The sequence below is a fragment of the Typopeltis vanoorti genome, chromosome 7, assembly GCF_054136105.1.
Source record: "Typopeltis vanoorti isolate ZY-2024b chromosome 7, IOZ_Tvanoo_1.0, whole genome shotgun sequence".
NCBI lineage: Eukaryota > Metazoa > Arthropoda > Arachnida > Uropygi > Thelyphonidae > Typopeltis > Typopeltis vanoorti.
The window spans coordinates 138,181,155-138,201,607 of NC_143555.1; the positions used below are offsets into that span (position 1 = coordinate 138,181,155).

The 20,453-nt window shown below is 37.6% G+C and overlaps 1 protein-coding gene across 1 annotated transcript in view; it reads left to right on the forward strand.

Moving 5' to 3' along the window:
* The window catches only part of LOC150105113 (disheveled-associated activator of morphogenesis 2-like), a 575,640-nt gene that overhangs the window by 534,216 nt on the left and 20,971 nt on the right, over nt 1-20,453 (forward strand). The window contains exon 24 of the mRNA XM_090396160.1: nt 10,478-10,600. Coding sequence (XP_090252286.1) covers nt 10,478-10,600 — 123 coding nt within the window. The remainder of the gene's footprint in view (nt 1-10,477; nt 10,601-20,453) is intronic.

Genomic DNA, 20,453 nt, shown 5'->3' on the forward strand with positions numbered 1-20,453 from the left:
AAAAAGAGAGTGATAGTGTAAAAGTTGTGAGTCTGTTACCACAGTATGATAGCAAAAGAGATATGATCAAAAGAGAATGAGTCAGTGCACATAGTGTGCAGAAGGAATGGTTTGTGGATGTGTAGTGAGTTTTATGGAAGGAGGATTTATATAAGGTGGATGCTTGCATTTAAGTGGATTTGAGATTAGGAGTCTTGAGAAAGTGTTGTTCAGTGAGAGTTTGGAAGTGCAGATTTAGAGAAAACTATAATGTTGCAGGTGTGTGTGGTGGGGGGGGGTGCAGGTAAGTTTGGGTCCAGGCTACCAACAGGAGGTATAATTGGTTGCTGCTGTAAACCAGGGAGTATAAGGGAGAATGCAGATGCCATGTATTGGCATATTAACATGATGAGTACAGGTCAAGTAATTATTATGCAGAATTTCAACTAGATTGAGAGGAAGAATGGTTACAGGAAGGAAAGGGAACGAAATTTATATAATTAAATATAAATTTAAATACAGAGATATAATACCCAAAACAGCATATACGAGGGTGGTCTGAAGGCTCTCAGCCTAACAATGAAAAAATGAATTTATAATTTCAAAATTATTTTTATTTTTCAACATAATCTCCGTTAAGACTAATACATTTATTCCAGTACCATTATCCCATCCCTGTAGTGGTTCTCAGTAAGATCTGCAAAATACCCCTCTACAGCTGCAGTCACCTCTTGATTCGAAGAAAAATGCTGACCAGCAAGGAAGGGTTTTAGTTTTGAAAAGAGATAGAAGTCAGAGGGAGCCAAATATGGGGAATAGGGTGGATGTTCCAACAATTAATAGTGCAGATCCCTTAATTTTCCCATTGCCAAAACACCTTTGTGGATAGGTGCAATGTCCTGATGAAAAATTATTTTTTTCTTCTGCAAACCAGGTCTTTTCTCATGAGTTTTTTGTCTAGTCTGGTTAAAAGATCAGAATAATATTTCCCAGTTATTGTTTTATCCTTTTCAAGATAATTAATAAACAAAATGCCTTTAGCATCCCAAAACACCGATGTCATGACCTTTCCTGCTGATGGAACCGACTTTGTCTTCTTCAGTGCTGAACAACCGGCTTCTGTCTACTGTTTTGACTGCTGTTTGGATTCTGGTCTGCAATAGTGAATCCAAGTCTCATCCATAGTAATAAATGAATGCCCGAAATCAGTTTTATTCTTGTTAAAATGTTACAAGCACTGTTCGGAGATTTTCATGCGAGTGCATTTTTGATCTGCTGTGAGCGAGCGTGGCACTCATCTTGCACAAAGCTTTATCATTTGCAATTCTTCATGCAAAATATATCCTACACATCTTTTGAAATGCCTATAGTCTCAGCAATTTCACGCTCTTTGACTCGCCAGTCATCCAATACCATATTGTGCACTTGATCAATGATTTCTGGTGTTGCTACAATTTTTTTGGATGTCCTTCAAGGCTGGTACAGCCAGGTTTAAACTTGGCAGCCCATTTCTTGATTGTTGAAAATGAAGAAGAGTGCCCATAAACTTTTTTGAACTTCGAAGGAATTTCTTTTGGCATTAAACCTTCTTTTACAAAGAATTTTATAACCACACAATACTCAATTTTATCCATTTCAAGGGATACAGGCAACACTTTTGCTTCAGACAGCTATATAAAACAAACTACCTGATAGAATGACTTGCAATTTCACAGGGATCCTTATGACAGAAAAAAAAAATCTTGCCGATAGTGTTGCCATCTATGGTCGAGGCCAAGAACTTTTCAGATCATCCTCGTATTAGAGGGTGCATAAGGTTTTAGATAGTCATAGCATCAGAGAATTTACCAGGAACCAATTTACTACTCTGCCTCTGCTTTGGGAAAGTGATCATGTTGTCTGAAATTTCCAGACATGTAGAATTTTCTGTTAAGAAGGATATATGTGGAATTACAATGCAGGTGATTGTGACAAACTGAGGTGTCAGCTTTTAGCAGTGCCATGGCATTTGGTGAGAGGTGGTCAAGGGATGTTTGAAGAAAACAGTATAAGACTCTATTTCCCAAATCAGAAGGATAAATCAGGTATTATATGGATGAATATCATCCATGTAATATTGAACTCACATCCCCATTTCCATGCCCATTCACTCAATTTATTCAAGTCTTCTTGTAAGGCCATAACATCTTCTCTACTTCATAGTTCGTCCCAACTTTGCATCATCTACAAACAACTGAATATCTCCATCGAAATCTTCCCCAATATCATTAACATAGAGGTTAAGCAGCAATGGCCCTAAAACAGACACCTGAGGCACACCACTAGTGACTTTCTTCTTCCTGGATATTGCTCTCCCCATACACAACTTGCTGATACCTATCAGATAGCCAATCTCTGATCCAGTGCACTAATCTAATATCCAACTTCATCTGCTGTAGTTTCACTATCAACTTATTAGTATTAGTATTATTATGCAGGTCTCCATGGAGTCAAAAGACTCATCATGGGAGGTCCTTTCTAAGAAACACAAGTCTATCAAGACTCATTGAAGGAGGTCCCCTCCTAGGAAACACAAAGTCTATCATACCACTCCTTAAACGCATTGACCGTTCTCACTCTCACCACTCCATCAAGCAGTGCATTCCATGGTTCAACCACCCTCCATGCAAAGAAACCACTCCTCCCTCTTTCTCACAGTTTCCTTTCGTAACTTCCAGGGAAAGGAAGATTTCATAATCTTCCTTTCGAAAGAACTCCCCAGTGTCAACCCTGTAAACCACCTTTCAACAGTTTAAAAGTCTCAATCATATGACCTCTCCTTCTATCCACCAAACTCTGCAGTTCACACTCCCTCAGCCGATCCTCATAACTAACATTGTACAGTCCTGACACCATCTTTGTTATCTGCCTTTGTACTATTTCCACATTTAATTTATCCCCTTCAAATCCTGGGGACCAGATCTGAGAACAGTAGTCTAAGTGTGGTCTGATCAGAGGCTTATACAACGGAATGATAACCATTTTATCTCTGCAAGTCAGTGTCCTTCTCATTATTGTCCTTCTCAATCTTCTGTGTTACCTTCACTACCTTTGCAATATGTCCCCTAAATTTCAGGTTTCTTTCAATAATCAACCCTAGATCTCTTGTTTCCCCTACTTCCTCCAGTTTAACTCCTCCCATAGAGTATGCAGCGTCCCGTCGATGTGTCTCAAACCTCAAGATCTTACATTTTGCTGCATTAAACTGACACCCCCATTCAATTATCATACGGTAATTGATCAAAAGCTTTGCGAAATCTAGTCATACCACTGTTGATCCCTCTCCTCTGTCCAAGGAAGCCATTACCTTATTGTAATATGTAAAAGGGAGGTCATGTTTTAGTAGATTACTAAAACATGACATCCCTTCAGCAAATCCATGCTGTCCATCAAAAATAATACCATTGTTGTCAACCCACTTCTGGATCCTAGTTCTCACCAACTTCCCCAACAACTTAACCACAGCACACATATAGGCCTATAATTTGATGCTTGAGTTCTATCACCTCTGTTATGAAGCGGTACAGTCTTGCCCTCTTTCCACTCTTTTGGAACTCGCCCCACTGCAAGACTCATATTAAAAAAATATGTGGAGGCAGATGTGAACTACCTGGCAAATTCCTTCAGATTACATGGTGATATATTATCAAGTCCCACAGCCTTATTAACATCAAGTTTGCTCAATTCCCAATACACCTCTTGCTCACTTACAGTCAGTATCTCATCCCCATTGTCAACTGCTCTCAATCTCCCCATGATGTCACATTCACAAGAATGAAAGACCTTTATGAACTGCTCATTAAGTATCTTCACTATATCTTCCACAGCAGTTGTTCTTATACCATTTTCTCCAATTAATGTCATCTGTCCATAATCATTGTTTTGTTTTTTTTTGCTGGTTACATATTGAAAGAACTCCCTAGGATTCTTTTTTGGGCTAACTGCTGCCCATACTTCACTTTTGCTATCCTTACCAACCAAATCACCCTCCTTGCCAGGTTTTTGTAATCCTCATGGAATTAATCTAACAGATAAGCTTAGGCGTTGATGGTTATTCATGACTTATTTTTCACGGTATTAACAACACCACAAACACTTTTATCAACAAGGATGTTTTATTAATGCTAATATTTCGCTGATTTTCAACTCAGCATCATCAGATCACAACACACATGTAAACGCGACAGTGAGTGAGTGAAACAATTGGCACCCTCTAATGGGAAAAAAAAAAAAAAAAAAGCAGCAGTTATCCAGGAGTTTTTCTTAGGATAACCGTCTCCCAAATTTTTGGCAAATTAATGCAACCATATTTGTTAAGGTTGGGAGAATTCTTCAAAGCTATTGCTGACTCAAAAAATAATCTTTCAGATCTATAACGACTCCTAAATAGCACATTCGTTTTCCTCCATCTAATCCTGTGTGAAGGAGTGTCCAAAGCGTGGTCTGCCAGTCCTGACTTGCCATAGTAATAGTAGCGAATGTATCTTTCATGTTCTTCCAGGCAGATGTTCACTGATCTTCCTGTTTGCCCATAATAGGCCAAGTCACAGTCACATGGAACTTCATACACTCCTGGGTGTGCTAAAGGGTGAAGTTTATCCTTTGGCGATCATGGAATTGGTTATTATCACATCTCTTATGCTGCCTCCATAATTTTTTTCTCTGCATGCTTGATCTCTTCATTCATCCATTTTACATCTACCTTATTTAACCTTCTGACCCTTGGAATACATTTAGACATTGCTTCTACTAGATAGTTCTTGAATATCCTCCAAGTTGCATTGCTCGCTTTTCCAGCTAACTCCTCATTCCATGTTACACCTGCAAGCTGTCTCCTGAGCTCTTCATAATCACCAGCCTTGTAACTCCACATATACCCTTTTCTCACAGAGGTCCTCACACTGCTGGCAACCACTCAGGTAATCACTTCATGGTCACTCTCACCAGCTGGAGGGTGATTTGAAACCTTATTTATAATTACATCCTCTGATGAGATGATCAAATCCAAAAACCCCCAGTCCTTGTGTGTCCTTTGTTACATATTGTTTGAAGTAGTTGTCCTTCAAAAACTCATTTTCTTTACTTCCAGTTGCTATCTCATCATCCCAGTCTATATTGCCCTAGTTAAAACCCCCCATAATAATCACCCTTTTCTTATTTGCTTGGCTAATTTGATTACACATTTCATAGTCACTACCATCCACATTACCAAATAAGTATTTTATTCTATTCATCTCTATCTCACACCATACTGCCTCAAAACCACTGGCACTCTTTCCCTCTTGCATCTCTACTTTGTATGGACATAACTCTTTTTCTATCATCAATAGCCCCCCCCCCCCCCATTTACCCTTTCTATCCTCATGAAACACATCATACCCTTCCATCTCTATTCCTGTCAGAATGTCATCCTCATTCAACCATGTCTCACTTATTCCAACAATTTTTGGATGAACAGACTCAATTAATGCAACCATTGCATTTGCCTTGTTTCTTACACTTCTAGCATTTGTATACAAACACAGCAGGTTATTCCTAGATCTACAGCTAGTTCCACTGACACTGCTTATTTGATGTGACTTCTCCATGCGTAACTCGAACCATTTCTTTTTCTCCTTATTGATCTTCGAAACTTCTTCAGATCCAACTGCTTTTCCTTGATTCCAGGTTATCCCCTTTCCTTTTTGTCTACATATGCATTCACATCCTCTTGGCGCATCTACCTTTCTCACGCTGTGTTCTTCTGTCCACTCTGAGCCTCCTCATTTCCTGTCTGTCTTGCACACTTGTTCTCTCATTCTCTATACTCATGCCACTCATCTTCATTCGCAACCACCTCTTCAATCTCTCCCTTGTCTTACTCACCCGTTCTTTCACATCGCTTATGACTTGATCAGATTCATTCTCTGCACTCACTTCTCTACCCTCCAGCAGCAATCTCTTCAAGCGACTCACACTACACCCACTCAAATGCAGTTCATTTCATTCCACACATTAACATACTGCACTCCTTTCTCCTCACACATTTCTGCTAACATATTCATAATCCTTGCTCTCCATCTCATCTCACCACTGTCATACCTAGGCAACACACTTACTACCTTTCCTATCACACTATTCTCCTTTATCCATCTTAACAACCTAATACTCAGGGATAACAGATGGACATATAGAATACTTAATTGGCAACCAAGAATGAAAACCAGTAAGACCATCTACAAGATTTCAAGACCCATTAATAAAATGTACAGGTATAACATGGAAGAGAGAGGCTCCAGATCGTTGGAGGCATCTTTGTGAGCTGCACTCATGGAGAAATCCTGAATGAAACACAGGTCTATCAAGGTAATGTGATGAATAATGGTATGAAGATGAGTGAATATATCTACCATTAAAAGTTGGTTTTGATAAACCAAAAATTCAATAAACCAACAATTGTCTGCCCAAAAAGGGCAGAAAAATGTTGTTTTTTCAGTTGTTGGATTTATACTCCATAGTGTATTTGATACGAGAGTACAAAGCATGTATTTTTCGGAATTGAAGTAATTCTATATAATTGAAGTAATAACTGTATAATTGAACTATATTATATAGCACGGGTGGCCAAACTTTTAGACGTTGGGTGCTACTTACCTAGTGAAAATATCTCTGCAGGCGACTATAGATGCGATCGAAAATTATGGAATATTTTCAAGATTTTTAAAAGTTTATAAGGCAATAAATATAACCAAAAAAAAAGAAAAAAGAAAATTTATTGTTCATAACTTTATTAAAAAAATAATAACAATAAAAAATACAAAAAACTAAATAAAATTATACAAACAAAATTGAATATTTTAATTTAATTGGACAATACCTGACATTGCATAGATGCAGCTAAGCGATCATAATCTGGATCTTACGAACTTAAAGAAATCCATAAACACGATTCCAGATGTTGATCACTGAGCTGCGATCTATGCTTTGTCTTAATAGCATTCATACATAAGAATGCTGATTCGCACAAATAAGTTGATCCAAAAAATGCATTAAAATAAGCAGTGATTCTCCAAATATTTGGATATTTACTTTTGTGGATCAACTTCCAAAAACTATTATTTGAAGCAATTGATTTGAGGTGGATATTGCATTTCATTTTTATAATTTCTTCTTCCAAATCTACTCTATTTGTGTCGAGAAATTAATTCAATTTTGACGCTGTATTCTCAACATTAATATTTTCATTGAAGGGATATGATAAAAAAGTAGCAATATCATAGAGCTTACTGATTCCTGCAAATCTTACCTCGAATTCGTTCATTAAAAGTCTTATGCTTTCAGCGTGTTTATTGAAGGTGACGTTTTGTATATCCCTTGACTGGTCAGCCAAATTTTTAAAATGTTTCAATTCGCACCACTTTAATTGTATTTCAAGCATGTTTAATTTTTCCTTGAATGATTTTAAGGAACTTATCATATCAATGATTATTTTGTTTTTTCCTTGTAATTCTAAGTTTAGGTTATGTAGTTTTTCTGTAATGTCACAGAAAAAGGCAAGGTCAAGTAGCCATTCTTTATCATTTAATTTTGGATGTGAATCATCTCTGTTTTTCAAAAACGAATTTATTTGTGGAAGAAGTTCTCTGAATCTTGCCAAATATGTGGCACGACTTAACCATCTTACGTCAGTATGTAACAATAATTCACTATGCTCACTCTTGCATTCTTTTAGCAAAGCCCGAAATTGATGACGCAGCAAGCTATTTGATCTTATTGAATTAACAATTTTGAAAGCAACATTCATAACATGATTGAATTTCAGTACTTTTAAACACAAGGCCTGCTGATGGATGATGCAGTGATAGTCCACAAAACTTGGTATATCTTCATCATTTTTACAATGATTGATGAAACCGATTTTATTACCTACCATTGCAGGCGCTCCGTCCGTAGTTATTGACACTAACTTATGAATTGGAAAACTTGTACGTACAATGTAATTCTTAAATAAATCATAGATATCTTGACCTCTTTGTTCGTCCTTGAATTGGAATAATGGTTAATAATTCTTCTGTGACTGACATATCCTCAAAAACCATTCGAATAAGAATACATAATTGTGCAGTACCAGCGTAATCAGCAGATTCGTCAAACTGTAGTGACAAAAAATTGCACTTGTTTATGTTTTCATGCAGAATCTCTTCAAGGTTCCGCTGGAAGCTTGAAGTTTTCCCTGTGTTTCATGATAATGACATATTGTTAATAGCAGTTATTATTTCTGATTTATTCTTAAAATTTTGAAATAATATTTCACCAGCTTAGATGAAGGCTTCCTTCCATAATTCTCCATCTTGAAACGACTTATTACGTTTAATTAAATTTTCAGCAACTTTGAATGATGCAATTGTAGCAGCCTTTGCACCTGTATTGTACTTGACGAAAATATTTTGTTGTGCTGTCAGTAGTGTCTTCATTTGATGTACACAAATGGACTGTCAACTGCCAATGTACACATCATCAAATGTGTTACCATTGGGCGCGTTCAAAACCGTCAAGTGAACGGTTCTGGATGAAGCGAATCACGTGACTACTGTAAAGTGATGGCTTCGTTGTTAACCGCTAAATTATAAACTTTACATCGGATTAGAAATAAATTAGTTTGACATGTTTGACAATTTTTTTATCAATTAATAATTTTGATTATCATTTATCTATTCATTTTCAATCTATTTATTCGTTTAATTTGCTACATTCATAAAGAAACGAATAATTAGCTACAATTAGGTGTCTTGTGGTCGACGTCTTGGCCACCCCTGTTATATAGTATACTATACTTGTCTTGTCTTAAGCTTTTCATGAACCATTGAGGTTCTTTAGCTGTGGACTTCATGACCATGACTGTCTTGAGGATAAGGTGATTGGCCCCTATGCCTTCCAGTGTGTCCTATGTCTGTCAATGTGTGTTCACGGGGCCAGTTTGCCTGTTCTGCGGGGGATGAAAAACCCGAGTTTCCAGGTGAAAAAACCCTACCTTCATATGAGAGTGACTAACTAACTAAGCTTTAGTTGAAAGAGACTAGATAAAGGTTCCTCACACCTTGGACGAGTATACTATATAGTAATATAACTATCTAGAAATATGTCTAGCACATATGTTCCCTTAAAACATTGGATTACTGACCATTCTTTTTTTTCTTTTACTTATATTATAATATTATTATAAAAACTTCCATGGAATCAAAGACTCATCATGAGAGGTTCGCTGTCTCTGTACTCACCACGCTCTCGGGCAATGCATTCCAATCACTCACCACTCTCCATGCAAAAAACCTCTTCACTCCCTTGTTCACACTCTCCTTATACAGCTTCCAGGGATGACCTCTTGTTCTCTCTCTATCTTCCCCCATTCTATACAAAACTTCCCCAACATTAATCTGGTAATAACCTCTTAACAGCATATTGATCATATTCCCTCTCCTCCTTTTATCCACCAATTTCTGCAAATTGCATTTTGTAAATCTGTCTTCATGCTCAACATTCCAGAAAACAGAAATCATCTTAGTCAGTCATCTCTGAACTTTTTCAATATATCTTCATCTTTTTGAAAACCAGATGACCAAATCTGCTCACTGTAATCCATATGTAGCCTGATCAAAACCTTACACAAGGGAACCATAGCATCCTTACTTTTACAAGTCAGTGCCCTCTGCATCATTCCCATTATCTGCTGTGCTGTCCTCACAGTTTTAGCAACAAGTCCCCGAAATTTTAGGTCATTGTCTACAATAACTCCCAGATCTCTCATCTCTTCTACCTCTTCCAAGATATTTCTACTGATTGAGTACTCTACATCCCATCTCTGCTTCCCAAATTTCAAAACCTTACACTTTACAACATTGAATTGATATCCCCATTTATTTATCCATTCAGCCAGTGTATTCAAGTCCTCTTGCAATCTGCTCTACTCCTGATAGCTCTCCCCAACTTTGCATCATCTGCAAACAATTGCATATCACAATTCATACCTCTCCCAATATCATTTACATACCAATTAAACAGCAATGGACCCAAAACAGACCTTGGAGTATATACCACTAGTAACTTTCCTCTTCTGGGAGATCACTCCTCCATAGACAACTCACTGATACCTATCAGACAGCTTATGCTAATCACTAATTGGTAGTAATTGTACTGAACTTGGGTTTTTTTTTTTTTTTTGTTATTATTTAAAACTTTCACCATGAACTTCATTGATGAAACACCATTAAAGCATCTGAATTTCTTTACAAAATATAAAAATTATAAACAATGTTGATATTTTATGTTATTTTATATCTAGTTGCTCTTCATTCTATTATGCAATGTGAATTTAGTTTAGAAGGCATCAACTGTGAGCTTTTCATTAGATTTTTAAGTTAAATTTCAATCTAAAATATAAATCCCTGACCATAAACTGTAACTTATGTTTTTATTATAACAGGAATTAAAATTTCATCGAAGTCATGCAGGCGACCAGTTTGTTCCTGTCATGAAAGAATTCATTACTACTGCCACATACCGATTTTCGGAATTAGAAGACAGTTTTCTGGATATGAAAAACTGGGTATGTGTATAGAATCTCATTTTTTCTTCACTCTGTCTGTGTGTGTGGTTATTACCTCCATAAATATTATGAACGAACTGAAGTAAAATTATTATTGTTATTATTAATGTTATTATATAGTCTCATATAAGACTCATAATGTGAGGCTCATCTTAGACATCTATTTAAAATCACTTCTGGTAAGGGATATTACCAGGTTAATGTGCATGAAATTTTTCATAGAATGGCTGGAGACATGGGAGAAAACAAGAAGCCACCCTGGAAGCTGTATAATGAGAGTATAAGCAGAGGAAGAGTAAATTTTCTGCATAGAGAGTGGATAGTGCAGAGACAATGAATACATTTTAAGTAAAGGTATGATGAGCTGTGCATGTGAGAGTGAGACATCCCATGATTAGTCTCTTAACTCCATGGAGCTCTGATGATAATAATTTGAATGAGGAAGGATGTTGTTCTCAAGGCAAGTGAGTGTATTAGTATAGGGAAACTAGAGTTGTCAGTGGGATGGAAGCAGGGATGTCTTCTTATGGGGGATAGACACTTGGGAGATGGAGGAACATATGGTGTTATTTAGAGTCAAATGGATTCTGGAGGGTATAATAATAGGTACAGAAATACTAACAGTTCATTGATGTTTATACAAATTCAAAACATATCAGGAATTTGATAACATTTAGAAGTGGCAACAATAGTTCACAGATTGACTATATTTTGACTAGAAGAAAACATCTTAATGCAGTAACAAATTGTAAAGTAATCCCAACAGATCAAGTGGCACAGCAACACCGGCTGCTGTGTGCAGACTTTGAAATAAAGTCGACGATAAGAACTTTTGGAAGCCATTGGAGGAAGAAAATTAAGTGGTTTCGCTTAAAAGAAGAGAGTGTGAGGAACTGTTTTAGGGAGAAGGTGTTAGAGAGGATTTCAGATGGATTAGAAAGTGCACAAGACTGGTGGAGACATAATTCAAAAGTAATTCTAAGCTGTGCAGTTGAGGTGCTTGGTGAAACATCCGGAAAGATTAGAGAGCAGAATGAGGGTTGGTGGTGGAATAATAATGTACAAGAAGCAGTGACGGCTAAGAGGAAGGCAAAGCAGAAATGGGATGAGTCAAGAGTGGAAGAGGACAGAGAGGAATACAGAGAGAAAAAGCGAGAAGCCAAGAAAGTTGTTGCACAGGCAAAGGCCATGGTATATCAAGACCTTTATGATCATTTAGAAACAAAGGAAGGACAGAGAAAGATTTATCAATTGGCAAAATGTAGAAATAAGGCAACAAAGGACATCATACATGTGAGGCAGATCAAAGACTCTGGAGGAAGGGTATTAAGGAGGGATGTGGATATAAGAAACAGATGGAGAATATACTTTGAAGGGCTTTTGAATGAAGAAAATGCAAGGACTCACAGAGAAGATGTGGAGCCTTATGAGGGGATAGTGCAGAACATTAGTAGAGTGGAAGTGAAGGAAGCCATAAAAGGATGAAAAATGGAAAATCAGGCCCTGACAGGATCCCAGTGGAGGCATGGAAGGCACTGGGAGAAGAAGGAATTGACCTGCTGCGGGACCCGTTAATAAAAGTTTGTCAACAGGAAAATATACCCGAGCAATCGAGGGAAAGTACTCTTGTCCCCATCTACAAGAGTAAAGGGGATGCACAAGACTGTAAGAATTATAGAGGAATAAAGTTGATGTTCCACACAATGAAAATCCTAGAGAGGGTTCTTGATGGAAGAATGAGAAAGGAGATGGAGATTGCAAAAGAGCAATTTGGCTTCATGCCTGGTCGATCGATGACAGATGCTATCTTTCATCGATCTATCCCATTGCTTCTCTCGAAACTTTTCGAGAGAAGCAACGGGAGCTGCATCTGGTATTTATTGATCTGGAGAAAGTGTATGATAGAGTGCCAAGGCAAGAAGTCTGGAGGTGTCTGAGAGAGAAGAAGGTACCGGAGAAATATATCAGGTTTTTGCAGGAGATGTACAGAAATGCGAAGACAAGAGTTCAAACCTGCCTGGGAGTGACAGAAAGTTTTCCAGTGACAGTTGGCTTGCATCAAGGGTCAGCATTAAGTCTGTTCCTGTTTAATACTGTGATGGAGGTTGTGACGGAGGAAGTGAGAGAAGACACATCTTGGACTATGTTGTATGCAGATGACATCGGGCTATGTGCAGAATCAAGAGAAGTGGCAGCCAAGGGAAAGGACTGGAAGAGAGAGATGAGACTGAGCAGAAGTGAGACCGAGTATATGTGTTGCAAAGTGGATGGCAGCCAGGAGACAGATCTGGAGCTGGAAGGAAATGTCATCAGGAAGGTCAGTGACTTTAGACATTTAGGTTCAACAATGAAAGAGGATGGTGATGCTGAGAAGGAAGTGGGATACAGGATGAAGGAACTGGAGAGAGATGGCTGGAGTGCTATGTGATAAGAGAGTGCCGATCAAACTAAAAGGCAAAATCTACAGGACAGTAGTGAGACCATCTATGATGTGTGCTTTGGAAACTGTGGCCCTGAGGAAAAATAACATCAGCAGGATGGAGGTAGCGGAGATGAGAATGCTTAGGTGGATACAGTGTCACCAGAAAGGATCATCTGAAAAATGACTATATAAGGGGAACGGTGAAAGTTACGAACTTGGGAGCAAAGATACAGGAGGCAAGGTTGAGATGGTTTGGTCATGTGATGAGGAGGGAGGAAGAGTATGTGGGAAGAAAGGTCATGCAGATTGATGTGCAGGGGAAGAGGAAGTGTGGATGGCCAAAGAAGAGATGGAGGGAGATAGTGGAGGAGGACTTGAGGATGAAGAACTTGGATGTGGCTACAGCCCAAGACAGGAAGTTGTGGAGGAGACTCACCACAAACAGCGACCCTACTTAAGTGGGAAAAGCTGCAGAAGAAGAAGAAAGCATATCAGGAATAAAAGAGATGAATTTGCTTTGGAGAATCAAAGTGGTATTGGTAACCTCATGCAGTCCAAAGATTATTGGGATCAGTGAAACATGGTTGACAGAAGATGACATACTGACAGGAATAGAAATAGAAAAGTCTAGTGAATTTCAGCAGGATAGGAAGGGCAAATGCAGTAGGGAGATATCACGTATGATGAGTTATGTCCTCTCAGAGCAGAAGATTTGGAGAGAAACAGCACTAATGATTTTGAGAGTATATTGAGTGCAGTGGTTATGTGCAGGACAGGATGTTTAGTGAGATGTTGCTATAGGCCAGTGTTATATCTGTTAACTTCATTATTAATATTATGTGATGTCTATATATTTCTATGTATTAACTACCTCTTAAAACTCTTTCAATCCTGAATCTTGTCTTGTTTAACCCTGAACTATATCCCTTGTCTGCTGCACCTCTGTTGTAATCTTTCGTGGCTACTCCTACAATCTTAAATCGTGTGCAAAGTCTTCAATCAAGGAGAATTCACCCTGATCTATAAATTCTGGGGTCAAGTCCTTTTCGGAATCAAGAAGATTTATTTGTTTAGCTGCGCCATCTTGATTCCTATACAAGAGAGAATTTCTTGTCAGGGATTTGACCTACAGATTATCACGAATCCAATAAATATCAACGTTAAACAAGCCCTTACTAATATTTCTAAACAGCAGTCGTAACCATTTCCCATACTTTTACTTATACAGGTTCGATATTTTTAGCAGGTGGTGAATTGGCTAGAAAAATCATACACATATTTTAGGTTAAGAAACAAAGAAATTTATTCATTCTGAAATACAATACATGTTAACCAAAACTAAGCTAAATGAAGGTCCCTAAAATTAATTATGCACAAAATTAACAAACAAGATCTAGTTCACAAGAGGTATCGCTCATTAGGTGATATTAACAAATTCCAAACTGTCCTAAACCCAATTACTTAACACAAATATGTAGATGAATACCTTACTTCTTCCTCAATTAATGCACATACAACACATCGAATTCAAACTAACCTTAAACTAATGACAATTCTTCTAAATCTACACTTCCATAACTACAAAGATCCTTGTTAGAGGAATAGGTACTAAAGTCCTAAAATCGGTCTTAACAAGTCCAATCCACAGGAAATTTTACACTGTAGCTCGCTCACTCTGGCCTAAGAATTACACAATACAAATAAGAAATAAAGCTTTACGTTACCAACCAGACGAATTCAATAGGAGATACTTCTCATCGTGTCTTCTTGTAGGTTTCTTTCTGGTCATCACCCTATTCATCGAGCTGTTGTTCCTTGCCTTGACTTCTTGGTGACCTCAATCATGGATCACTTCTACCTACTGTCCAAGAATCTGTCTGGCAAAAGGGTACGGCTGGAGCTATATGAAGTTTTGGCATACACTGTTTGTGCCGTCGCATGGATGGCTATGCTAAAACAAGCCCGCTATTTGACCATATTACTGCCACTGAACGACTTCCGCTCGACTCCATTGGAAATTCGAAGCTACGACCCACCACACGGAAAACCGCAGAGGGAAGAAAACACCAAAATCTGAACTAGGAATGAAAAAGGCAAAAAGACCACAAACTTGCATCGCTATGACTTTTATATGCTCTATGTCTGTTCTCTCTAATACGTTATTGATTTGTAGATGCCACCTAATTCTCCTTGCACACCGCACCTTCTCCTCTCATTGTATTCCTGCATGGGCAGCCTGCACGTGCCTTCGGTTCATATAACAACTGCCTGAGGTCATGTTTATAATCGGATTAGAATAGTTTACTCTAAACTCTGACCTTCTTGTTACAATATCACCTCTACATTACTTTATTTCTTGTTAGTTATTTAAGGACCATTTACGAAATACTCACATAGAAAAATTATATGAATGGACTATTATTACTATATGTACAAGGGTTTCTAATATTATCTATTTACAAGTAATTCTCTTTAGGGAAATTTTGCATTTATGTTAAATCTGAATAAAATACCAAATTACCAAATATAAAATACCAAATACCTTCGGTTCATATAACAACTGCCTGAGGTCATGTTTATAATCGGATTAGAATAGTTTACTCTAAACTCTGACCTTCTTGTTACAATATCACCTCTACATTACTTTATTTCTTGTTAGTTATTTAAGGACCATTTACGAAATACTCACATAGAAAAATTATATGAATGGACTATTATTACTATATGTACAAGGGTTTCTAATATTATCTATTTACAAGTAATTCTCTTTAGGGAAATTTTGCATTTATGTTAAATCTGAATAAAATACCAAATTACAATTTTAGTGTTCATTCCTGATTTAACATAGGTTCCCCCTTCAAGGAATAATTTTTTCTCACAGGAAAATTTTTCACAACGTCATTCACTCAATGTTTCTGGAGTAGATCCTCCTAATTTCCCTGGGTCTTAGGTTATATCTAGAGTGCACAAAATTATCACTTCTATCACTGGTTATGCTTCCTTCTCCATTCTTGTTAATTACTGATCTCTCATTTCCCTGATTTCGATTGGTAGGCGCCCTGTATCTATAATGGATTGAGTTTAAATCATCAGAATTTTCATTTCCCTTTCCTTTTTGATATTTATTCTCCCTTCGTTTGTGTGTTGCTGGCTTCATCTCGTTATTCCTTTTCCAATGGTTCCCTCTGTGTTTAGAAAGCCTGTGGCCTGTCCTATGGTAGTTAACAACACCAATCAAATTTATCCCAATTGCTCTTGGATGAAATTCTTCCATATCTTCCCTTGTACTTTTCAGCTCAATGGGCAATTCAGTATTCAGTGTGCAACGGGCCTCAGCAGGTTCTTTTACTTCTAAAGTGGAGGCCTACTTTGAATCAAGTTGGTCATGGGTCATATTTTCTCTAACTTCTCCCATCTGTTCTGCCATGCCTCCACATGTATGCCTATTTCGACACGCTTCTCACTTCTGACTGAAGATAGTGCCCCTAAAATATTCTTATTGGTTTTCTTCCTTCCTAGAAGGTGTATTTCGCCTTGAGAATAGTCACATGTAAATCTATTTTTGTTAAGGAAGTTGTTTCTAAATATTAGTTTAATGTGTGGGAGAGAAATCCTGGGCAGGATCAAAAACTCATGCCGAACACACAAATTAAACTCAGGCAAAAATACCTTTAGGAACACAGATCTTGTCACATGGATGGCTGATGTAGACACTCCACATAACTTTATTGGCCTTCTAAAATAAAAGATATTATTCCTCACAAGGAGCTTTAGTCTCTCAAAATAGTCCCCTACAATAATAGAGGCCTGGGAACCTGTGTCCAGTAGGGCATTACAGTGCTTGCCACAGATAATTCCCTTTACTATCAATTCTGCGAACTGATAGCAGTTTCTCTGACCCTTTTCCCAAGCTCTGTTAGCATACATGTGGGAATTTGATCTCCCATCATAACCTCTGCTGGATCTTCGCTTGCTGTTGAAGCAATTGCGAGCAAAGTGCCCAGGCTTGCCACAACTGAAGCATTTAGAAGGTTCTCTTTTGTCATCTACCTCATTGTCCTTCTCCTGTCTCATAGGAGAGATTGACACATTCTGAGTAGTCACTTCAGCCAGTTTCTTCATTACTTTGTCCAACCTGTCAAGTAGGGGTTGCAATCTTTCAACCTCTAACCTCACTAATTCAACAGTCCGATCGACTTGAGGGATGGGGAGCTCAGAGGTTTTTGTGGACACCGCTGCTAGCTGAGTTAAAACAGCATCAAGGCGATCCATGACTGGCTGTTGTTGTAAATGCTTGACCTCTCTCTGAACCATCGATTGGACCTCCTTTATATCCAACACACCATTTGTTAATTGATTTGAGTTGATGGAATCAGTTCTACTTCCCTCACATCTATCAAATTTATTATGCTTCTCCTTTTTCTCGTGAGATTCCTTCTCTGGCTTGGAGCTATCATCCAAATTACCTTCCCTCTTAATTAGGCTTACGTAGCCAGCAGCAAATGAGGTATTATTCACTTTCTTTTTGTAGGCTGTTTCTCTGAGCTCTTGCTTCACTCCCAGCCTGAACTGGTGAAAGATCGCCCATTCCAGGTGAGGCTTATCCTCGTTATATACTTGGACGGAGTGAGCAAGGTTCAGTAACTTGTGATAAAAGTCAGTCACATTCTCTCGGTCCTTTTGCATAATTCTCTGTAATTTCCATAAATTTGGACCAAGGCTTCTTAACTGAGAAAACTGAGAGACGAGGACTTCCTTGAACTTTGCATAGTCTAATGTTACTTTAAGTATGGGGAAAGAGCATAGAAAATTCTTAGCTTTCCCTAATCTTGTTGCATAGTAAGCTGGTGGGGAAAGGTAAGAATTTTCTAGGGAAGTCCGTCCACCTCCCTGCCTTTCTCAACTCCTCGAAGTGGCAAAAAAAAGCTAATACTTCCTCATTCTCTTCTCCGGAAAACTGAGGAAAAACTTGAGGATTGATGGTCCTGAAAAATTCTCCGTCATCCATGTTTGAACTAGATGGTAGGCTCATTCTTGTAAATAGATTTACAAATTTTCAATAATATCTTACACTTAGTATTGCTAATTAAATTCCTGCATCAAAATCGTTTGATTTCCAGCCAAAACCAACCTACTTAGATTTACAAGCTTAATTCCTTTATGATTAATTTAGTAAATCACACATCCTGTCGGCTGCACCATTGTTATATCTGTTAGCTTCATTATTAATATTATGTGATGTCTATATATTTCTATGTATTAATTACATCTTAAAACTCTTTCAATCCTGAATCTTGTCTTGTTTAACCCTGAACTATATCCCTTGTCTGCTGCACCTTTGTTGTAATCTTTCGTGGCCTCTCCTACAATCTTAAATCGTGTGCAAAGTCTTCAATCAAGGAGAATTCTCCCTGAGCTATAAATTCTATGGTCAAGTCCTTTTCGGAATCAAGAAGATTTATTTGTTTAGCTGTGCCATCTTGGTTCCTATTCAAGAGAGCTTCTTGTCAGGGATTTGACCTACAGATTATCACGAATCCAATAAATATCAACATTAAACAAGCCCTTACTAATATTTCTAAACAGCAGTCGTAACCGTTTCCCACGCTTTTACTTATACAAGTTCGATATTTTTAGCAGGTGGTGCTTTGGCTAGAAAAATCATACACGTATTTTGGGTTAAGAAACAAAGAAATTTATTCATTCTAAAATACAATACATGTTAACCAAAACTAAGCTAAATGAAGGTCCCTAAAATTAATTATGCACAAAATTAACAAACAAGATCTAGTTCACAATAGGTATCGCTCGTTAGGTGATATTAACAAATTCCAAACTGTCCTAAACCCAATTACTTAACACAAATATGTAGATGAATGCTTTACTTCTTCCTCAATTAATGCACACACAACGCATCGAATTCAAACTAACCTTAAACTAATGACAATTCTTCTAACTCTACACTTCCATAACTACAAAAATCCTTGTTAGAGGAATAGGTACTAAAGTCCTAAAATCGGTCTTAACAAGTCCGATCCACAGGAAATTTTACACTGTAGCTCGCTCACTCTGGCCTAAGAATTACACAATACAAATAAGAAATAAAGCTTTACGTTACCAACCAGACGAATTCATTAGGAGATACTTCTCATCGTGTCTTCTTGTAGGTTTCTTTCCGGTAATTCTCTTTAGGGAAATTTTGCATTTATGTTAAATCTGAATAAAATACCAAATTACAATTTTAGTGTTCATTCCTGATTTAACACCAGGGAATACAGAGTTTGAGGAGCAGGAAATGTTTAGGCAGTTAAGTTCATAGGGGCAAAACGGGTGATCATTATGAAAGATTTTAAATACATAAGTATAAATTAGGAAGAGAGGACAGTATGTAATAATAAGGGAAAATTTCTGAAATTCTAGAGTGACAAATGCCTCAGGCAACATGTAGTAGAAAAAACAAGAGGTTCAACCATTCTGGCATCAGAGGACTTGATTGTAACTGAAATGTCATCCTTGTCCCCCATTTGGAGACAGTGACCATATAGTCTTGATTTGGGGAATAGAGACATTCAGAAGTATTGAGAAGAAAGGGGAAACCTGGAAGAATTGGAAAGGCAAGATATCACCAATGCATGGGAACTAGTGAAGAAATATTTATTAGCAGCAATGCAAACTGTATACCTTATGTGAAAAAAGAGAACAAGGTTTAAGATGAAAAGCCAAACGGCTATATTTTCTGGCAAAGTTAGTTAGATTAAAGGGATAAAAATTCGTATAGTGAAGTTATGTAAGTTTTTTCACTTAAACTTTGATATCATCCAGATCTACCTACTCACTGATGAGACCTCAAAAAAAGGTTGAAACCGGTCTGGGTAATGACCTCTCCTCATAATGTAAAGCAGTATTACATCTCCTAGGAGCTGTGTTTTCACATTATGAGAAAAATATCAAGGATAGGCAGGGAGCTTGCTCCACCTTTGCATCGAGTTGCCTTGGTGTTGTAATACCCAAGTGGTCACTTACACTTGGATTCGCTGATAGTTCATCAGCATGAAACTCGTAGATCGTAGTTTTTCGATCTTAGAGTTTTGCATACTGGCTGTAAAATAATAAGGGATTTTTATCCCCTTAAAGAGAACAAGGTTTGTTGTAAAATGGATAATTAATGATATCAAATGTGAACTGCAGATGAAAAGAAAGTTATGGATAAGAATAGGGGCAGAGTGGTTGCATGAGGAATATAAGCCTCTGGCTGGGAAAGTGAAAAGGCAAAACTTGAATATGAGAAGAGATTTGTCCTGAGATCCAAAGGAATTCTTTTGTTATGTGGCCAATAGGAGGAGAAATGATTGTGGAAGAATGACATTGTTAGATGAAAATGGGAGTAAAGGGAATGATGCAGAAAGGCAGTGGAATTGTTTAATGATCACT